This window comes from Mastigoproctus giganteus, chromosome 5 (genome assembly GCF_048544385.1).
Source record: "Mastigoproctus giganteus isolate SK-2022 chromosome 5, ASM4854438v1, whole genome shotgun sequence".
Classification (NCBI taxonomy): domain Eukaryota; kingdom Metazoa; phylum Arthropoda; class Arachnida; order Uropygi; family Thelyphonidae; genus Mastigoproctus; species Mastigoproctus giganteus.
The window spans coordinates 101066743-101086171 of NC_143579.1; the positions used below are offsets into that span (position 1 = coordinate 101066743).

Genomic DNA, 19429 nt, shown 5'->3' on the forward strand with positions numbered 1-19429 from the left:
TTAATTTAAATAAGTATGTTTTTGAAATACAATTCATTAAAAATAAATGTAAATTCATTTTCTAATTTGATAATAATTTCCAATAAAAAAGATATTCTCTGTATAATGAAATTTCTCTGTAATGAATTTTTCTCCTTGTATTTATCGAATTCATTTTAGAGAAGTTTGACTGTATATTGATTAAAGCAAACAAAAAAAAAAAAAAAAAAAAACACTTCAACTAAAGGATGCAAGACAAAGATGCTGCCAACACATTTACAAAGGCTACTATTGACTGAGAGGAGGGACCATGTGGTCCGGTTGGAGACAATGAGACAATCGCAAGCCAAGCCCATCATAAAGTGAAATAAGTAGTCACCTCTTAACATGGTCACTGGTTAATAGAATCAGCTGCTTTGTAGAATAAAATTTCAGAAATCAATGCACTACATCATGGGTGGTGAACCTATGGCATGCATGCCCAAGGGACACACATACAAATTTTTTGGCCACACAGAATTCATAGTATCCCAAAAAAATTTAGTCAAGTGTTGAACAGTTTTCTTCAAGATTTGTGAAGTTCAGAGAATTGGAATAAATGGCAAAATTCATCATTAATTTTGCAGATAGTGTAAAACTAGCCAAACTGAACCTGAAAACCTTTCAGTAGATTGACCTAGATGATTTTGAGATGCAGTTGATTGACTTTCAGAGCAGCTCGGTTTAGAGGCAAAAATTTATCGACCTCAGAGCTGATATAGAAAATATTGAAGGGGAACGATTAGTGATGGGATTAGCAAAGAAAACCATAGAAAATGAGGTATTAAAAGTTTGGAATTCCATTCCGGAAACTTTTGTCTGTTTAAAAAATCTTGCAGCAGCATTACCAACAATTTTCTCATCAACATATTCTTGAGAGTCGTTCTCAGCGATGAACTATAAGTCTAGTCGTGAGAGTAGTATCATGGACGAAACTAGTGAAACATGCAGCTAGGATGAAACTAGCTGCATGCATAGCTCTAAAAATTATAAGCCTGATATAAAGTATCTGTCATTAATGGTGCAGCAACAGAAGTCTTACTTCTGTATCTGCACCATTAACGACAATAATGTTTTAAAATGCATCTTTGAAATAATGTCTTTTTTTTTTTTTTTTTGTTATGATTTTGTCAAGTAAAATGTGTATGCGAAAAATAATTATACAGTCAAATGTCGATTATCCAAGGTTCGGATAATCAAACATACATGAGAATACCCAGTTTATATGAAACAGTGTAATTAGGCCTACAATTAAATTATTGAATGGAAGATATTTTGAAATATGAAGTATTATAAAAATTAATTGATATAGGAAATGGTTTGTAAATAATAACCAAAACGTTTTGAAGAAAATGTATATTATATTTATTTTGAACTTAACTACATTGTTTCAACTATAAACTACACTTTTTTTTTTTACATAAACAGAAATAAATGAACACGGGTAATTACATATAATGAATCTTGGGAAGGTTTATTTTTTAAAATATGTAATCTTGCATTTTTATTTGAACCATGTGAGATTGTCTTTTTTGCGGTGAGATCTCTCATTCTCTTTAATAGCATTATCTCAGTAGAACTGCATTGAGACTGTTACTCACACCATGCCAGTGCAGTGAAGGTCTCTGCATGAGTGGTCTTTCAAATGCATTAAGCGGCAGGAGTAATATTTCAGCATAGCTCACATCTGGCGAGTATGAGCTTGGCACACCCAGGATCCTAAGCTGGATATCATCATTCTTCTCTTGGTGATCTCTCTCTCTCTCTCTCTCTCTCTCTCTCTCTCTCTCTCTCTCTCTCTCTCTCTCTCTCTCAGGGTAACCCAGGCTTCCTTGCACCATATGGCTAATAATAATAACAACCAGCACACTAAAAATAGATACGATACTGTAATGTTTGGGGGTTCAGATAATCAAGTTCTGTACTTTTGCAAAATTTTGAACGGCACACGAGGGTGGTTGTTTTAAAAGATTTAGCCAATTTAAAAAGGTTCGCCACACCTGCCCTACACTTTCATTGTTATCGTATGTTTGGTTATAAGAATCAATTTTGAATGCCTTTGATATTTCTGGAGGTCACACAAATAAAAACAATTTGCAGTTTCTGGTTTATTGGGCTTTTTTTTTTTTTTTTTTTTTTTTTTTTCCCCTCTTGGCTGATACTACATAGGCTCATACGCTTGCTTGCTTGCAACCTTGACAAATGCAAAGTACTGCATATGGGTAGAAGTAACCCCAGAGAAACGTACCAACTGTGTGGTACTACACTTAAGGTGGTAGAAAATGAAAAAGACCTGGGAGTAATTGTGCCGTCAGATATGAAGTTTTCTGGGCAGTGCAGACAGGCTGCCAGGGCGGGTTTTGTCAATGATACATAGGAATTTTGCTAGCAGGCAATGTTCCTGACCATTGCCTTATACAGAATTTTGTATAAGGCAATGGTCAGGCCACGCCTTGAGTACTGCGTACAGGTCTGGAGGCCTCATTTTAAGAAGGATGTAGATTTGCTTGAGCGTGTACAGAGAGGGGCAACAAGATTGGTGAAGGGAATGAAGGGATCCTCTTACCAAGAGAGGCTTAAATTCTGCAAATTGCAATGGCTGGAAACTAGGCACCTGCATGGTGATCTGATTGAGGTGTATATAAGGCCTTGAATGGGTTGAGCACGCTGAATTGTGATGGGATTCTTCCATTTGTTTAGATTACGAACCTAGGGTACATAAATTCAAATTAAGGAAAGACAGATGTAGAATAGATGTGCGGAAATTTGCCTTTAGCCACTGGGTGGTTAATTGCTGTAACAAACTTCCATCTGTCGTTGTGGAAGTTGATAGGTTAAATAAATTTAAAGAGGAACTGGACAAACATTTAGAGGGAATGGTTGTGTGAATTTTTTTTTTTTTTTTTTGGCTGATGGTGTATAAGCTCATACACTGCTTTCTTGCATCACGTGCCACTACTATTACCCTACTTCATGTGGATTACGCTGTAAACAAGAAAGATTGGATGACTGGATATTTTTCGGCAATACATAAATGATTGGAATAAAGAGCTATTCGAAAAGAAGAAAAATATTTTATTGTTAGTTGATAACTGTCCTGCACATCCCCAGATTCAAAATTTGTCCAACATTAAGCTAGTGTTTCTGCCTCCCAGTGGGCATAGGTGTAATCAAGAGTTTGAAAGGATTTTATAAAAGATCTCTAGCTCTACATCTGATCAGTCTAAAAGAACACAAACTTACCGAGTCTATATCGATATTGGATGTTATAAATTTATTGAATGATACGTGGAACAACGTTACTTCGACAGCCATATCGAATTGCTTCAAGAAATCGAAATTAAATTCAAATGAAATTTCAGTTGTAGATGAAGATGATGGAAATGAAGAAAACAACTTGCCATTATCCGAATGGCTGCTACATTACAACGCTGTAGGTGTAACATCGATGAATTTGTACGAGTTGATGACAACTTATTATTAGTGGTCTTCTTGCAGAGAGTGACATTTGTAGATGCTGTGCTCAACAAAGACGATGATTGGATGACAATTGAAAGGGAATCGAAAGCAGTGCCGACAATCTCACAAGCTCAAGCTGCAATGGACACAGTCAATTTTTGTGAGACTTTTAACACATTGTGAGTGTTTTAAGGGGACATGTAAGAAATAACAAAGTGAAATCTTTAAAACAATTATCAATTTTTAAGTTTCATAAATAAAGACTAATTGAAATTGTGTTTATTATTAAATAGTATTGTTTTTAATTACTGGGAAATAAATTGTGTTTAATATTAAGGGTATTGTAGTTTATACAAGCATATTAATATTAAAAGTATATACATAATATGTAAGTATATACTTATATTAATCAAGTTATTGAGAATTTAAAAAAATAGGAGATAGATTTACCTCATCACTGACGTTCATTGTTTAATGGCCCTAGGGGTTTCCCCATCTCCGCTATCACTGATATAGCGAGGAAGAAACTATTACTTTCACAACTGTTGTTATTCACAGTGCAGCTAAAGGAACATTAATCATTGTCCTTAAGTGTGGAGTGATTTAGAACAGGCGTTCACAAAGTGTGGCTCGCAGTCATATTAATGATGTGTGTAAGCGTGAAGAAAATCTTTGTTAAAATTTTTATAGTATTGTAAGACTTGTGTTCTAACTAGAGTGGAAACCGGTTAATACGAAATGCGCAGGACATGCACGAATATTTCCTGTTAACTGAATATCATGGTAAAATTTCTTTTGACCAATTCCAAGTATGGAGTAAAACAGAGGGAATTGGACATATGGTGGGATTGGTTCACAGAAAATAATTAGTTGACTGGTAAGTACTGCAAAAAGTCCTGTCTTTCCAACCATCCTTTCATGCGAAGACGGGAGTTCCCTGAATTTGTGTATTGCAACCAGGATGCTGCCTTTTTTTCATGCAAAGGTAGTAATTTTGGGAACTTGTTTGCCGCAACCAAGATTTCTGGAATAAAGGAAACTCTTTCGACTGATGCATGTGAGGTGATGCTAAGACTTGGACACCTTCGTGGCTTTCTGTAAGCATTCGTAAAAACACGTAACTAGCAGCTTAGTCTGTAAGTCACATAGCAAGTGACTGTGAAGGAGGGTTATACCATCATATTTTAAGTGTGTTCACTAAGATTACAAAATCAATTTAAAATTTGTTATTTAAAAAAAATACCCTTATTTTAAAATTGTTGGAAAAAATGTTAAATTCAAAAGGAAAAAAAGGAAATTCCAAGAAGATTGTGAAAACACTTTATTTGTGACTAAACAAAACAAAGTTTTTTTGTCACCTGTGAACAATATGTAGTTGTATCTGGCATGATGTGTATTATGATACACATCATGCCAGATACAATGATGTAGTCGTGATAATAGAAGGGAAAAATTTCAACAAAATGAAGGCTCGGTCCTGGCTAACTTTGTAGTCACCCATGAGATTGCTAAGAAGAGTAAACCTTTCATGGAGGGCGAGTTTTTTAAAGAGTGTATGAAGGTTGTGGATATCATTCGCCCAGATAAAAAGTCCACCTTCAACAACATCAGCTTGTAAAATATTACCATGACTCATAGGATTAAGGATATCAATAAAGATATAACTGTGTCAACTTTCAAAAACTTTTGTTGCATATTCACTTGCGTGTGTATGGATATCAGTGGAAACGGCTTAACTTCATATAATTATTCGTGGTGTTATAGAAAATTTTACAATTTTTGTATATTTAGTCTCCTGAAAGTTTAAAAGACAGAACTAGGGAATTTGATATATTTAATGTAGTGCATTAGATTTTAATAATATAAATTGGAATGGTTTCATTGAGATCACAACAGATGGAGCCCCAGGCATAGTAGGTAAAAAATCTGGATTGGTGAGTCTCTTGAATTAAAAAGTTGTGAGTTTCACTCTGAATTTAATTCATTACCACTGATTGCCACTAATTCACCAAGAAGCTCTTAGTGGTCGTGTATGGGAGATGAACCATGCCATGGATTTAGTTCTGAAGTTTGTCAATTTTATCAGAAGTAAAGACTTCAATCGCCATTTAAGTTTCATTAACATCATTGAAGACTTTCTTGGAAGATTCTGACGCTCAATTTGGAGATGTGATATATTTTTTAACTGTTAGGTTGCTAAGTAAAGGTAGCACATTAAAATGATTTTTCAACTTAAGGAAAGAAATAAACCAAATTTCTAAATCAAAAGGACACAACTATTATTGAGTTACACAACATCAACTGTTTTTGTGATCTAGCATTCTTGATTAATATCACTGAGGTTCTTAATGCATCTAATATAAAACTTCAGGGCAATAAGAAGTTTGTTTCTAATCTTTTTGATTATGTGAAGGCTTCAAATTGAAAAATAAAGTTAGTTCAAAAACAACTAGTAGATGGCAATTTATTCCATTTTGCAGCATGTAAGATTCTTTCGGATGAATCAGCTGAGATTTTAAACATTCTGTGATCAGAAGAGTACAAGATCATTTGATGTGAATTAGAATGTGAGACAGGCACTTTTTAGATATTCAAAATCATGAAAAAGACTAATTACTTTTCAAGATCCATGTAATTATTCAATTGGAATTGGTTAATCTACAAGATTGTGCCGAAGCAAAGGCATCTTATTGTGGTAAGAGTTTTATGAATAACTCTCACCAGAAGAATATCCAGAAATACAAAAACACTGCATTGTGAATGGCTTTATTTGGAAATATTTATCTGTGGGAAAAAAAAAAAAAAAAAACACATTCTCTACTATGAACATAAACAACAGTAGCTTAAGGTCCAAATTAACGGATTGTCATCTCACATATCTGCACAACATCTTTAGAGCCTAGGCTGATGAGAAATAATCTCAAACAAAAATCAATTTCATAAATCATATGCTGTGAAACTTAAAATTTTGTGCTTTTTTCAGTGAGTTTAATTTATGATCAATATTAGATTTAATTGTTGCTTAATTTAAAAAATACCATTCAAGGTTTCATTTGAAAGTTTGCTAATTTTATGTACTTTTTTGTCAGTTATATCAAAATTTATTGAGAAGTGTTGTTTTTTAATGTTGTGTGTGTGTATATACATATCAGTGACATCACAGTATTAACCCAATATGCGACCCATCCACAGTTTCTATCACTGCATTCTCATCAGTATTGACCCTCTGGCAAAAAAGTTTGAGAACCACTGGTTTAGACTGTGTGGATGGACTTGGGTGGAAAGAGAGAGAGAGAGAGACTTGCTGTTCTGTTATCTGCAAATGTTACTAGTGAGAAGTTACCATCATTTTTGATTGAAAAGCAAACTCAGTTCTAATGGCATCCTTCCTCTTGCTCAGACTACATATGTATGAGACAAATTCAAGGAAGGACTAGACAAACTATTGGAAGGGATGGACAGGTGATGTGGTTTGCCCACATTATTGCACAGTGTTTATGATTGCTGTCCTTCACACTGTGCAAAAAAAAAAAAAAAAGGTCTGGGTTTTAAATCTCATCTTGATGAAGGAATTTTCATTGGCCTTTTTTTTAACACTAACTACTGCATGATAAAAACCTATGAAAATTTCAAGCAAAGGTTGCAATTTTTCTTCTCGGAATCTTGCAGCTTGCAAATACGGTATTCACCGTCTTCTTAAAGCCTTAGTTGCTTTGAACAAAAAATACATTACACATTAACTAGTTCAATATAAAAAACAAAATAAGGCAGAAACTAGTTTTTAATAGTGGTGGTTTTTTTTTTTTTTTTTTTTTTCTTATGAAAACCCCGAACATGAGATGTAATAGAACCTATAGTACTTAGTACTGTGCTTTGGTTGGAGAAGACGAAAGAAGATATTTGTTGACATTAGACTTGAACTTCTGTAGACTGTAATTTTCAGGAAATACATATGAAGGAAGGTTGTTCCAGAAAATGGCAGTTGAATAAATAAACGAGGAAGACGAAAAGTTGGTTCTGTAAGTTTGAAGTTGGACAGTAAATGGATGTTGGCTGGTGGCTGCACGTGTTTGGAGTGTTTTGAAGGAGAGAGCGGGAATTATAGAAGCCAATTCGGAAGAACAGTACCCATGGAAGTATCTGTAGAAAAGGCATGCAGCAGAACCAGTACGTCTATGAGATAGCAAGTGGAGAGACTCTGTTAGAGATGAATCATTAATTAACCTAACTGCCCTCTTCTGAATGGAATCTAGAAGCCTGAGAGAGGTTTTTGGGGCACCACCCCTGATGTGGGAACAGCATTCCATGGTACAGCGAATTTACGATTTTTCAGTGTGAACAGCTGTTTGGAAGAAAAGTAATGCCGAGACCGAAAGAGAAAACTGGGTTTTTTAGATACAGAGGAAGCAATATTTGTATTGTGCTTGTGCCAAGAGAGATTAAAAGTCAGGTTAATCCCCAAAAGAGATATCATTTTTCCTAGAAATCGGATTATCACAAAAGATAAGCATAGGAGCAGAAGAATCCTTTTTGCAAGATATAAGACAAGACTGAGTTTTAGAAGGATTGAAATAAACTAAGTTGTCTTTGTCCAACTGGAGAATTACCTGGAGATCGGCATTTAAGGAATTGGTAGCAGATATTTGAGAAGTTGAAACTGATTTAGCAGGGCAAGGTTTCTCAAAATGGAAAGTATAATGCAATTTGCTATCAATGGCAAAAATATGGATAGGATTTCCAGCCAGTGGAAGAGGTCATTAATATACAAGAGGAAAAGAGTTGGGGGGGGGAAAGAACTGAACCTTGGGGGACACCGGCATTAGTGGAGAAGTTAGACAACAGAGAGCCATTTACCATCACCCTCAGTGAGCCATCAGAGAGAAAACTGGATAACCAATTACAAAAAACAGTTGGCAAACCATAAGATAGACGCTTCTTTAGGAGACCTTTATGCGAAACACGATTGAAAGCCTTTGGGTTGTCAAGAGCAACTGCTTGTGTTTCATTGAAATTTTCCTTATGCTGCCCATTTCCTTAAATGGGCAGCATAAGCCAGAATATCACCAGTGGATCGACACTGGCAGAATCCATACTGGCGATCGTTGATCAGAAAGAAGGTTTCTAGGTAGTTTAAGAGCTGGCAGTTAATTGATTTCTTCATTACTTTAGAAAGAGTAGAAGTAATTGCAATGGGACGATAGTAGGATGGGAGGGATTTGTCACCCTTTTTAGGAACTGGCTGGATGTGAGCAAATTTCCAAGTAGAAGGAAAAAAACACATTTGGAATAAGAAAGTGAAAAAAAAAGGCAGCAAAGAACATGTGTAAGTTCAGGAGCACAGGTTTTTAGAGCAAGTGGAGAAATACCATCAGGACCTGGAGCTTTCTTAGCATCAAGATTCGTCAAAATCTTTTAGACATCCTTTGACAGAAGACTACTACAGGAGGCATTGAATGGAGCGTGTTGTGAATTGTGGGAGGTATTTTACCAACATCATTAATACAGGAGTTGGAAGAAAAATGGGATGCTAACAGGTCAGCTTTTTCTTTGGCTGAAGTGACAACAGAACTATCTGGTTTTGACAGAGGTGTGTGCAGAGATGGGAAAAAGTTGCAGCCAACAGCTTTGGCAAGAGACCAGAATGCTCGGCTACCGTTATTGCAAGAAGCAAGTTTTCTACTTCTTGCCTATTAAAAATCTAGTTTGGACTGATTAATAACTGCTTTACAATTGTTACGAGCTTTGGTGTAGGCAGAAAATGAAACTGAAGAATTGGAAACAAGCCAATTACTATATGCAACATTCTTCTCCTGGACGACCTTAGCATATTTATTGGTAAACCGAAGTTTAGATAAAGGATGAGATTTTAAAGTGGAGTGTAAGATAAAGGATTCCATTCCTACAAGAATAATTTCACTGACACTATCTGAGTAAACGTTGACATCAGCAGTTTTGAAACAGTAGTCCGACCAAAGAAAAGAAATCTCGCAGGTCTTCCCATTTTGCATTCTTGTAATGCCAAACAACATGAGGTTGGGAATAGCCATGAGATAAAGGCTCCATTGGAGAAGAGACAATCACCAAGTTGTGATCTGAGGTGCCTAAAAGGACCACTCACATTGACCATGTACTTAGAAGGGTTGTTTGTGAGAAAAAAAGTGTTGACTGTATGGTTAGGGTTGTCTGGTATTCTTGTAGGTAAATGAACAGTCTGTGCAAGGTCATTAGTAATTGCAAAAGCCTCAGCATCTCGACCAGCTGGGTCAGTGTGACTAGAAAACGTAAGCCAGCTGGAGTTGTGAACATTAAAATCACCAAGAAAAATTTCCTTACTCATAGGAGTTGGACTGGAGAAAGTCTAGTTGTAAAGAGAGGAAGTTGAAGAGCTCCAAGTGATTAGTGGAGTTGGGAGAATGGTAGAGACAACAGATGAATTTGACACAATGAGGTGGAGAGATTTTAAGTCAGAGAAGATCGAAAAGAGATTCCAAATTACCAAGTCTCTGACAGGGAATATCAGAACGGACATATGCACTCCTTTCACCTTTGAGTCAAAAGGAATCATACAGTGAATAGTTTGGGCCACTGAGATGAGCAGTAGTTGAATCAACCGATAACTGAGATTCTGTCAGAAAAAGTTCATGGGGTTTGGCAGACTGCAAGTGGAAATGGACATCGTTGAGATTAGAATTGAGACCACGTTTATTGTGAAATGAACTAGGAAGTGTTTGGGAGGTTTAGATCTTTTTGTTGATAAGCTTACTCTATTAGTTTGACATATCATAATGTATTCAATAATAAGAAAAGGTGTGTGGGACATGTTGTATGAAGTAATGAAATGTTTGGATATGGCATACACATGGTAAGAATATACCCAAATTCTTGGCATAACGTGACCTCAACAGTAGAGGTAGCAAGGGAAGCCTCCTAGAGAGTTACTAATAGGTTCGGTCCAATGTACTAACTAGCGACTTCTTGGTTAGACCAGGGTTCGAGCGCGTCACCACCAAATACGGCGGATGCGAAAAGGTCAGGGAATGACCACCGCATATCCTGGAGTAATGTGGCCTTAGTTGCTAATGCTCCTAAAAAAAAGAAGAAAAACCAAAAAACTAACTAGCGGTCGGCCTGCGAACACCGTTTTAGAGCTGTACCCTCGAAATGTAACTAAGATTGGATCTCGCCATGATGGAAGAAATGGGGGAGGGTTGTCAGGGAATGACCACCGCATATCCTGGAGTAATGTGGCCTTAGTTGCTAATGCTCCTAAAAAAAAAGAAGAAAAACCAAAAAACTAACTAGCGGCCGGCCTGCGAACACCGTTTTAGAGCTGTACCCTCGAAATGTAACTAAGATTGGATCTCGCCATGATGGAAGAAATGGGGGAGGGTTGACCGGAACTTGGCTCTGGAGACTAGACATGGGTTCCACCACTTCAAGCCTCCAAGTTGTGTATAACCATTAGAAATGAGTATAACTTAAAATATTGTAGTGCTATAGAATATCATTTTAAAAAAAAATGATTGTGATAATCTGCACACTTCAGTGCTGTTGATAATTTTTAAGAAATCAAACTAGTAAACAATCACCCTAGGACCACAACCACCCAAAACTTATTTGGGTGGGGGGGCTGTAGTCCCTAGGTGTTGCGTATTTAGGTGCTGGTGTGCTGAGCCAGTAAAGTGCACACTTGTTTCCTCACTCTTGACCATATGAAGTATAAATAAATTTATTTTTTTATTTTAAGGTGATGGGGAATAAATGTATTCAGACTCTTTACTTAAAAAAAAATATAGATATATATATATATATATAATTTTATTATATAAACTGGTGCGACATTTGTGTTTGTTTTGTTTTTCATATTTCTCCCAAAATAATGTATGAAAATATGTGCATGGAGTAATTACATATGATTTTTTAGGTTTAAGTATATTTGAAGTTTTTTATTTATTTATTTATTTATTTATTTATTTATTTATTACTCTTTTTTCCTCTCACACTAGCTCATCTCCTGATCATTTACAAGATTCAAATGCCTGCTCTTTCCATGGCTAGCAACATGCAGACTGTATGTTTACCATAACTATATACCATTTGGGAACTATCAGAAGACAAGAATTGGGTTTACATCAGTCTGTCTGTAAACATTCATCTGTAAAATGCACACTGTTATGAAAAGATGACCTGTTTCTATAACCAAAGTAATATTAATGGATGATGGATGATGGCAGTTTTACTGTGGGACTTGGCATTTTACTTTGGATTGCCCTGTATATAATTACATTTCATTTTTACAATTTTTGTGGGTGTAATGTGTGTTAAAAAGTATATGCCACCAGTGCTGTGAAGGAAATTGTAGCAGCAGGTTGTCTATTGCTACATTATCATGCTTTTACATTTTAGTTACTTAATTGTATCATTTTAAGCTGTAATAGAGTATTTGTATCATACATTCATACTATGATTGCTTTTCTATATCTTTAGAAAAATAAATTAGACCATCTTTTTTTGATGTAGTGTTTATTTTGAGTTTGTGAAAAATTCTACATGAAATAGTACTAATCAAAATCAGAAAACTTAGTGCTTATGTTGTTTTTTATAATTCTTGTTGCAATTTTTGAGTTTGTGACCCCTCCCCGCCCACAGCATGTGTCTGTAAATTTTCTGCGGCGGTAATATACTTTCACATTTGCCGTGGAATTAAATATGTTGCTGCTACAGAAACTGAATGAGATAGTAGGAAGAGAGGAGGCTTGTTTAATTTATTGTTTGCAGGTTTTCCTCCTGTCCAAAAAAGTTTCAAGATGGGACAAAACTGTATGAATAACTAAACATTCATAGTGTAAAACTGATGTTTTTTATTCACAATGTAAATGAACAACTATTTTAGATACAAATAAAAAAAAAACGGTGCTAATGTGATTTTAATTTTATTTAATTTTAGAGTGAGTTGTGTGTTAATAGTCCAGTTGCATTCACAATTTGTGCTGGTGGCATATCCTTGAAGAGTGGTTTTAATCTTGGTTATATTAATGGAATGGCTACACAGCTGCTTAAGTGAGATTTTCATTAGTTGTGTGCACGGCCAAAATTAATATTCCATCAGCATTACCTTGAAATTCATTGCTGCAGTATTCTGATGCACCTTTGCATTTACCATTACCCTTTGTTATCAGTTTTTCAAGTAGTTCTCATTCCAGGTTCATGTCATATTAATTCACTTTGGATAAGGATAGTTGCTTTCTGCTACTCTGTGTCATTGCTTAATGTGACTCATCTGCATTTTGTAATATGTAGGACTCTGTTTCTAATAAATTGTATCACCCAGACTGTCTGATGTGATTAATAAATTGTGGCATAGCAGTTTTTCCATATGGAAAGTTTCCATATCAAAAAACTAATTCCTCATGATGAAATGAATGCATATATGAAATATGCATTAATTTGTCATTTAGTATTTGTTATCTGGATTGTAAAGAGGGGGGGCGGATTTGACTGCAAAGAATAATTATAAATCATTACATAGAATGGGAGCATGAATAATTAACTTCATGCAAACATTGATCATCTGAAAATACACAAGGGAGTTAAGCACCGAGTTGTTTGAATTTACTGCATTTGAAAGCCCACAGAATGCCCAAATATAGATATTCAAATCTGTAACTATCATCCTTTGTGCACATGAATGTTCATACTTGTGTGTGTGTGTGTGTGTGTGTGTGTGTGTGTGTGTGTGTGTGTGTGTGTGTGTGTGTGTGTGTGTGTGTGTGTGTGTGTGTGTGTGTGTGTGTGTGTGTGTGTGTGAGTGAGTGAGTGAGTGAGAAATCTGCATTATGCCACAAACTACAAGATGTGTACACCTGCCCAGAAGTTGTAGCACATATATCAGAAGTTTGCTGTCTGTGCATTTGATGGTAACCATGCTAGAGAAAAATGTCTTATTTGTTTGAATGTGATAGGAAATATACCAGAAATTTATATCTCAAATATAAACTGCTGCTAGTAATGTGGGATTGCCGACTTTGAGAGTCACTTTTGCCTTGTTCAGATAGAAAATTAACTTGGAAAGCACTGAGTGAACAGAGTGGTTTTTAGCCAGAACAAAATTTGGTGGTGGTGGCGGGGGGGGGGGACAAAATAACCCCCAGGCAATCCAGAAGAAGGTGAATAAATTTTGAGTCTTGGGTAATATGTGCTTTAAAAATTTAAAAAAAAAAAAAAAAAAGTTTATATATTTCTTTTTCATTTTAAAAGCAAATATTTAAACATTTCTTTTTGTATATTCATATAATTACATGAATATATTTGAGAAATAATTAAAACAATATTTTATTCAGTTCCTGCCTAATCCTATTTTGATCATCTCAGAAAAATCTGTTCAATGTCAAGCTTGTTAAATTTAGGTAACAATGAAATTACTTGTTTTTATTCAGACAGTTAGATTCATCTGACCATTTCTCAAAATATTCTTTCAGCATTTCCATTGTGTGGCAAACAAAAGCCACATAATTCAGTTTCCAAGGTCAGCTCATCAAAAAAAAATAATAAAAACAATGACCATTTATCATTCCTCACTCTTAATCTTCTGAAAGGTAATTCTTAAACAAAAAAAATTTACTAGAGTATCCATTTGAAATTGCATATAAATATTTTTATGCATTTTATGCTTCCTCCCAAAAGTAGTGTACTTTTGAAATCATCTGTTCTGTTAGTTTGAATTTATTGAAGGTTCAGCCACTTTACTAGGTATTCACAAGTGGGTTTATACAATTCAGTACTTCATCTTTAAATAATTTCATATCTTCGCTCTGAATTTTGTGAACGGGAACAAATTTTTCTAAAATGCTTAATTTTAACATTTTGATCTCATGCACATAACTTCAATCTCTGTTATGCAACTTTTGGAACATTCAGTTGTTAGTATTTGTTTGCTGAATATGCTAAAAAGCACACTACATAATGCAGAAGTATATTAAATTTAATGGCGATCCAACATTTTTGCAATAAATTTCTCCTCGGATCCAAATTTTCTTCTGCAGCAGACAATACCTGCAGTACTCTGAAATTTTTTTTTAATATTCAATTGATCACTTGTTTTATGTTTTCTGCATAGTTTGCAATGAATTTCTCCTGTGCCTTCAGTACTTTGAAATTTTTATACTCATTCATTCACTTGTTATACGAGGGGATATCAAAAAGTTCGTACCCTGACCTAGATAAAAGATCAGTAAGAAGATGCTGTTTTTAATATAAGTTGTCTACATATTCAATAACTAATATGTGAAATTTCATTCCCATAGGTGATCTTTTCTTCTACAGCAGACAATGCCTTCAGTACTCTGAAAATTTTTTTTAGTATTCAATTGATTACTTGTTATATGTTACATCTTATATAATAAGGTGGAGCCCGGAATCTGAGTAAGGATGCTATGGTTGACGCAGTGGAGTATTGAGCAGTGATCAAGTTCCTGGATTTGGAGGGCAAGAAAGCTCAGGAAGACAAAGAAATGGAAGTTGTGTATAGGCAGAGTTGTCCATCCTACGACACTGTAAAAAAAGTGGAAACGGGAGTTCCAGTGTGGTCTTACAAGTGTTTTGACAACCAAGAGAAGGAAGGCCATCAACATTCATAGACATTGAGATAGTTGCAAAGGTTGAGCAACTGGTGCTGAATGACAGATGTGTGACATTTCATTGCAAATGCAGTGGGAATTAGTATGGGTCTGCCCAGAGCATTTTACATGACCATCTGAACATGTCTAAGGTCTCCATATGATGGGTTCCAAGATTGCTGATGTCTTTGCAGAAGCAATGTTGAATGCAATGTTCTTGCCAGCTGTTGGATTTGTGTAATTCTTTGAACTACTCTAGTACCATCAGACTTGTTTCGATAAATGAAAAACAATTGTGTGGACGTCACTTTGATTCGTCTCAGGAAGTTATCAATGAAGTGGAATCGTGGTTTCAGGCAAAAAGTGCAGACTTCTATGATCAAGGCATTAAAAAACTGATCCATAGATGGGGGAAATGTGTTACTATACATGGAGAGTACATAGAAAAGGATTAAAGTTCCTGTGAAGTTTCAACTTTCTTGGGCTGTTATTTCTAGATAAGGGTGCTAACTTTTTGATACTCCTCGTATATCTTCTGAAGAACAAAATTCTCTCAATTGTTCAAGGTGTACTGCATGGTTCACGAGGTATTTCATCACACATCCTCATTGCATTGAAAAACAATTTCTCAGATCCTGACTTGCATTTGAAAGATTTAGTTTGAGATTAAAAATAAATTCATGCAATCAGATAATTAAAGCTACTAGGTAAACCATTTTGTTTAAAATTTCAGAAAACCAGGAAATCCAGTCACACTAGTCTTCACATATGATCAGTATAAAATGACTGACAAAACCACTGGAGCTGGTGCCAACGTGTAGGTTCTTGACTAGGTATTAGAAAATACCAGGCAGCTTATTATTTCCATGTAATACAGAATCTTGTGACATATGGACTGCACTCCATCCATTCACAATTTCATTTGCAAATATGAATTATCATCAATCAGTTTTCTGTAATGAGCCGAAGAACGTGTAATGTAAAGGAATCATTTACTAGGAACTATATAGGTACCTGGTTTATCTCACACTTGCTGCCACATTATTTTGGGAACTTTAGTAATGACTTCGTATCTTGCTAACATTCCAGTGCTAGTCTTAATTTATGTTCTGTACATAAAAATAATAAAGAAATATACCTAAAGAGGCAATATGCAGTGGATTAAGCTTCACTGTAACACTGCTAATAAACCATATCGATAATAAGGAAAATTAAGATGGTTTTTGGAATGTTAAGTTAATGTGTTATCATGTATATTTAATGTTATATTATTAGTTGCATTGGTGTGTATATCTTTTAGTTCAATTTCATATCGATTTATTTTGGCATGTTTTTTATTTGAATAACATCAGTAATTTTGTAATTGCATATTGGCCTTATCACCTGCCTTGGCTCAACCACATCTTATCTAAATTATCTCATATCAGGTTAATATGTTTATCTGGTAGTTAGCTAATTATAATTACTCATGCAGATGCTAAAGATAAGTCACATTTGCATGTTTTTCAGTGCCCATTTCATTTTAATTTTCAAATCTTTTCTCATTTATGTTATAATTTTAGATCTTATTCTGCATTATAAATAGGTCTTATGCAGCCTACATTTTAAGTTTTAGCAATTTCCTTGCAAAGAAAAGCTTAGATTGATTTTATTGTATGCATCGTCTTCCCTCTATCCCATATTCCAGATGAAATTTATCCAACAGTTTTTGATTACAATGACCAACATGATTTTTACCTCTCTAGATGTATCAGCTATATGTGATCAATTTTTATGCATAATTTCAAAAATAATTCTTAAAATTTCACATCACAATTTCTACATAGGTTTTGTGTTTACTCATTCATATATCTTATTATAATTTAGAGAAGTAGATATGGCCACATTCTTTTTTGTTGTCCATTGCATCATTTGCCTTGATGCCATTCCATGGCGGTGCAGGGAGAGAGCTGCTTGGGAATAAGAATAGTATGCCATGTTTAGTGACATGTTTCAGTGGGGATCCAGTGACTGCTGTATTGCCTCTGGAAACAAGCCAAAGAAGAACCTGCATCAGGAAGCAAGCAGCGTAATAGGCCTAAAATATTTCTTAAATGAAGCAAAGTGACCAAGCAATGCTATCTCATTCAGAAATCCTACAAAAATTGAGAAAGTTTGCATTACTCCTTGTCAGTACTTGTAGATTACTTCTTGATACGTTCTAACGATCCAGGGGTTAATGAAAGTTTACTAAACCAGAGGCTGCTAGTTCAATCCTCACTTTGGCAGAATATATATTGTTTCTGATTTTCTTCATTTTCATTTTACAATCATATTCTTTTGTGTATATATGTTTTTTCTTTCATGTATGCACCATAAAAACAATCGAAAAATGAACTTGTATTTTAATTACTCAGTATTGAAACTACAAATTCTGCCTACTTGTCAAAATTACAAAATCACAATCCCAAGTTGCAGAACTGACTACTTGATCTTTGGAAGAACTAGGTTGACTTACCAACTTGATCTTGCACAGTTTGAAATATAATAAAGTATGGAATATATGTGACTACATGCATCAAGTCAAGTCTAATAATGAAAATAGTTACTGCCATAACTGCAACATTGTTACAGATAATTAGTTTAGAAATATAATGCACAAAAATTTAAAACGAAACAAAAAAAAAAAAAAAGACCACAGCAAATAGCCCCAAAAACACCACCTTTGGAGTTAGGAAGCTTTGTTTTAATCCCTAAGCCACTGTGAGAGAACTTCAATCAGGTTAGGAGTAAGGAGCTAATATTTATTTCTGAATATGGGGTCATACTGCTTGGCTGTTTTGCTTTGTTTACGCAACACATCCTAACAAAGTTAAAAATAAATATGAAATCATCGCATGCTTCCCTTGTGAGACCAGTGCTTCTACTCTTTTGATCAGATTCAGATGTTATTTGCCAGGGACTGCTCATCCACATACGGCTCTCATTCTGACTGCCTACATGATATAGATGTAGGCAGTCAAAAGGCCTTATGACACAGTCCTTGGATTGTGTCATAAGGCCTTTTGATCTTAGCATAAATGCAAGAAGCATGTCCATTTGTATCACTTCATACTTCACAAACCTGGATTATCTTCACACCTGATGCATTTTGATCTTAGCATAAATGCAAGAAGCATGTCCATTTGTATCACTTCATACTTCACAAACCTGGATTACCTTCACACTCCTGATGCACCAGTCATAACATAGCCAGGTATGAAGTCAACTGGAACCTCTTCACCACCATTATTAATCCACGCTGCAAGAATCCAACATTACAACACGTTTGACCACCAGAGAAAGATGTCCTGGGAACTCCCTATCTCTGTCAGTAGTAACAATAATCCTTGGGACACGTACACAGAATTACTGTAAATAAGCTTGAAGATGCAGAATGATAAACCAGCTATCAACACGAGATCTGCATATGATATTACTGCTCCCAAACTGAAGACTCCTTTACTCTTGATGACCTAAAGGTTGCATTCCTCAAAGGTGAAAGAATGTCTTGAGTCCAATCTTGTTGGAGGGATCCTCAAAAAGATAACTTATCTACATCCTAACCTTGAACTGTTCAACCCCTGACTAGAAAGAGGCATATTTTCACCTCATTCTAAAGAATCCTTCCAAACCAGAGCAGCCAAAATCCTGCAGACTGATGGTCCTCTCGATCATCAGTAAACTTTTTGAATGCCTCTTACCCAGATTCCAACATTACTGACTAGCCAAATCTATGGGCCACCAACCAATCCAGTTTCCACCCAGGGTGTAGTGCTGAAGACACTGGAACCTCATCACAGCTGCAGCTACTTGTCTTTGCTGTGGCCTTCAACTTGTTCTGGTACTTAGACAAGCCTATACTTCAATTAATTTATGCGGTCTTCACAGCAGGAATTTGCTGTAAATACCTACCAATATGTCATCCACTTCATCTACAGATATCCACAAGGACAGTGTCAGTGGGTTGTGCTTTCCCACAAATCCACATTGGGAACTCTGATGTGTATTGTTTATGGAACACGCCAAAGTTTAAATCAGAAATGCCATGATCACATGCTTCCCTTGTAATCCGAGAGGTGCCTTTTCAGTTTTCAATCTCAGAAGTTATTTTCCAGGGAAAGTGCCCTGGACACACAACAGTAGTTAGTGTGAGTAGTGTGTTTGCATTGATCAACTGGTAACTTAGTTACTGGGAGGCACAGTCACCAGGAAAGAAACTCCCAACATCCATCCGTGGCATGGGAAGCTGGGCCAGGCATTGACAATATGAGATGTCTGATGGGCATTCCTCCATCAGAGCAAGTATCCTGTTTTGT

The 19429-nt window shown here is 35.5% G+C and overlaps 1 protein-coding gene across 2 annotated transcripts in view; it reads left to right on the forward strand.

The window, feature by feature from the left end:
- The window catches only part of LOC150085587 (protein DEK-like), a 252237-nt gene extending 239437 nt beyond the window's left edge, over positions 1-12800 (forward strand). For both annotated transcript variants that reach the window (XM_090374124.1, XM_090374125.1), the window contains one exon: positions 11484-12800. In XM_090374124.1, coding sequence (XP_090230250.1) covers positions 11484-11495 — 12 coding nt within the window. In that variant the 3' untranslated portion in view covers positions 11496-12800. The remainder of the gene's footprint in view (positions 1-11483) is intronic.
- The last annotated feature ends 6629 nt before the right edge of the window (positions 12801-19429 follow it).